At 45.0% G+C, this 2,529-nt stretch overlaps 1 protein-coding gene across 2 annotated transcripts in view; it reads right to left on the bottom strand.

Moving 5' to 3' along the window:
* Positions 1 to 2,529, bottom strand: part of COL12A1 (collagen type XII alpha 1 chain) — a 103,616-nt gene that overhangs the window by 100,220 nt on the left and 867 nt on the right. The window contains exon 2 of one of the 2 annotated variants that reach the window (XM_009275773.1): positions 237 to 344. In XM_009275773.1, the coding sequence (XP_009274048.1) occupies positions 237 to 309 (73 nt within the window). In that variant the 5' untranslated portion in view covers positions 310 to 344. Of the gene's footprint in view, positions 1 to 236; positions 345 to 2,529 lie in introns of those variants that run through there. The other variant, XM_009275774.1, reaches the window with a different exon arrangement.

Below are 2,529 nucleotides of genomic sequence, written 5' to 3'. Positions count from 1 at the left end.
AGCACACCAGAGAGACAGAGAGAGGGAGCTACGGTCCGGCTGACTAGCCGGGAGAAACAGAGCACAGAAAGAGCTGGGCAAGGAAGGAGAGGCGTTTCTCTGAAGGAGAGAAAGAGAGAAGGTGAAGTAGTTACACTCAAAAACAGAGAGGGAGAGAGCCGGTAACTCAAGGCTGGCTGGGAGGTCTACTGGTCAGCGGGGCACCGGGGGCAAGGGGGCAGGGAGGGGAAGGTTACCTTCAGCCTCGATGGAGGAGAGAAGGGCGGCTGCACACAGAGCAGCGACTGCCGAGCACAGTGCTGTCTTCATTTCTGCCCTTTCAGATCACAACAACATGAATGAATCTGCAGTGATGGGGGGAGGGGGAAAAAGGGAGAAAGGAGAAGGAAATGATACGCGTGGATTAGAGGATTGTGTGGGTGTATTCATGAAACATAAAAAAGACGAACTGTGGATTTCACTTTGTTCCCTTATCCCCAGCCCCCACCCATGGGACCAGGTTGAAACCTCTAGACTTGAAAGCCATCCAAGATGATGACAGATCTGCATGACTAACTGGAGAGTCTCATCTCGCAATAATGTGGCTTCTGTTGCCGAACCCTTTCCAATCACGGTAAGCACACGTGGCTTTAACCTAGTTGGGGTTAATTTGATCAGGGAAGCGCGGTGAAGATCCGTGCCTCCACACGGGCAGGAGCCAGGAGGGAGCTCCATGACTTCATCGCTGAGTGTGATGATAGCTAATTCAGAGGTCATGCCTGCCTTGGATCAACTAAATGTCTCTTTCAGCTGGGGATTTTATTCGGCTCCTTTTTCATAACTGTTGAAGCACTTAGTTAGCTGTGTTTTAGTGGTCTCAAGGCAGTTTGGAAACTGTAATAAAACTTTTTTTGAGGGGTTCTGCCTACGAATGTGCTATTCTTCATTTCTTGAAGGTCTGAGATAGATTATACAGAAGTGTGTGTAACACAACTGAAACCTGACACGTCTGTCTAGCCATGATGTTTCAACATCTGACAATTCATTTACACGTCCTGAGAGAAAACAGATTTAAAATACACTATAAAAAGCAGGCAGGCGAAAGAGTCTCGCAGTCACTGCAGGTTGTCTAGCAAAATAGGTGGGATTAGGCCAACTTAGTGGTTTCTAATTGCAAGCAGCTATACCTTCATAACTATATGCTCTAGGTCACGTCAAATCACTCCCAAGTACTCCAGCAAAACTTCCAAATTATTTCCTTGTCTAAGTAAAGGCTAATATGAACAGTCCTCATTGCATATGCATATAAGTGTTTCTAAAGTTTGGGGTTTTCTATCTCGGGAAGTAGGGAAGGGGTAATTTGTTTGAATAAAGTCATAAATGCATCATGTATCATAATTAGGCTGGAGGAAAGAGAATTCCAAAAGCAGTTAGGCAACAGATTTTATCCGGACAGTGACAAGAGCAAAACAAAAGAAAAATACGTAAGTCATTAGTCCGCAGAAACAGCTGAAGGGGAAAATAATATTCTTCTGCCATCTAGAGAACTAGCCAGCAAGGCACATTTAGTGGGTAGACGCTATGTAGATCCAGGAATTTCCCAATTACTGACACTGAACTTAACAGGCTTCTGCCAGGCAGCTGTATATACTTGCCTTAGCCAAATGCCTTTACTGCACACAAAAATACCAAAAGCTCGAAGAAAAACTAAGCAATGGTTTCAGTCCAATGGTACCTCCAGTGGGTAAAGAGAAGAGTAATATTGACTGTAACAACTCCCTGACACTAACACAAGAAAGACCAAGTTTAGCATTAAATTGTCCTGAAAGCTCCAAAATCGTGTCACTGCTCTGCATGGGAAACGGCTGTCCCTGAGCACATCTACCGTGTTCTGCAGCGAGTTTAAGGATCGCCTAAACTCAACGTAAATGGACTTTTGTCCCAGCAATCTTGTGTGGGCTTGGAGTGCCATCTTTTGATCCTTTTGAAGAGCAACAAAAATTAATCATCTCACAAAGGCAGTGAGATGCCTCTCTGGACTCTCTAGGAGTTCCCTACTGCTGCAGGTCTATCATTTCTGAGATACATTTTTCTTTCATGAAATAAAACATCTCAGCCAAAGCATTCATTTGCCCACCTAGAAACACTTTGCTTCCTTCTTGCAAACTTAGGTGTGTGAAAGAAAGCCTGGAGGTGGCAGCGGAAAGGTCCTCTCACTGGCTCAGTGGGGACATAAGCAGACTTTGTGTCAGGACTAAAGGTTCTCTCATTGATCTTTAGAGACCACTTTAAAACAAAAACGGGCTTTCGCTAGTGCCAGTCCAATATCACACTAATTCAACCTACAAAAGCTTAGCCAAAGCATTTCCAAACCATGCAGTGCACGACATTTACCACTTTCAAGAAGAAAAAATAACCTAAATGGAAAAAGCCACAGGAAGACCCCACTACCTATCAAAGGCATAAAAGACTGGAAACAGGAGAAAGCATCACCGGCAGTTGCACACAGAAGGGAGGGAAGGGAGAGCTCCTGCCAAAGCCGCAGCGGCA

Source organism: Aptenodytes forsteri, unplaced genomic scaffold (assembly GCF_000699145.1).
Source record: "Aptenodytes forsteri isolate BGI_AS27 unplaced genomic scaffold, ASM69914v1 Scaffold256, whole genome shotgun sequence".
NCBI classification, from domain to species: domain Eukaryota; kingdom Metazoa; phylum Chordata; class Aves; order Sphenisciformes; family Spheniscidae; genus Aptenodytes; species Aptenodytes forsteri.
This window is presented reverse-complemented; position numbering and strand designations above follow the sequence as displayed.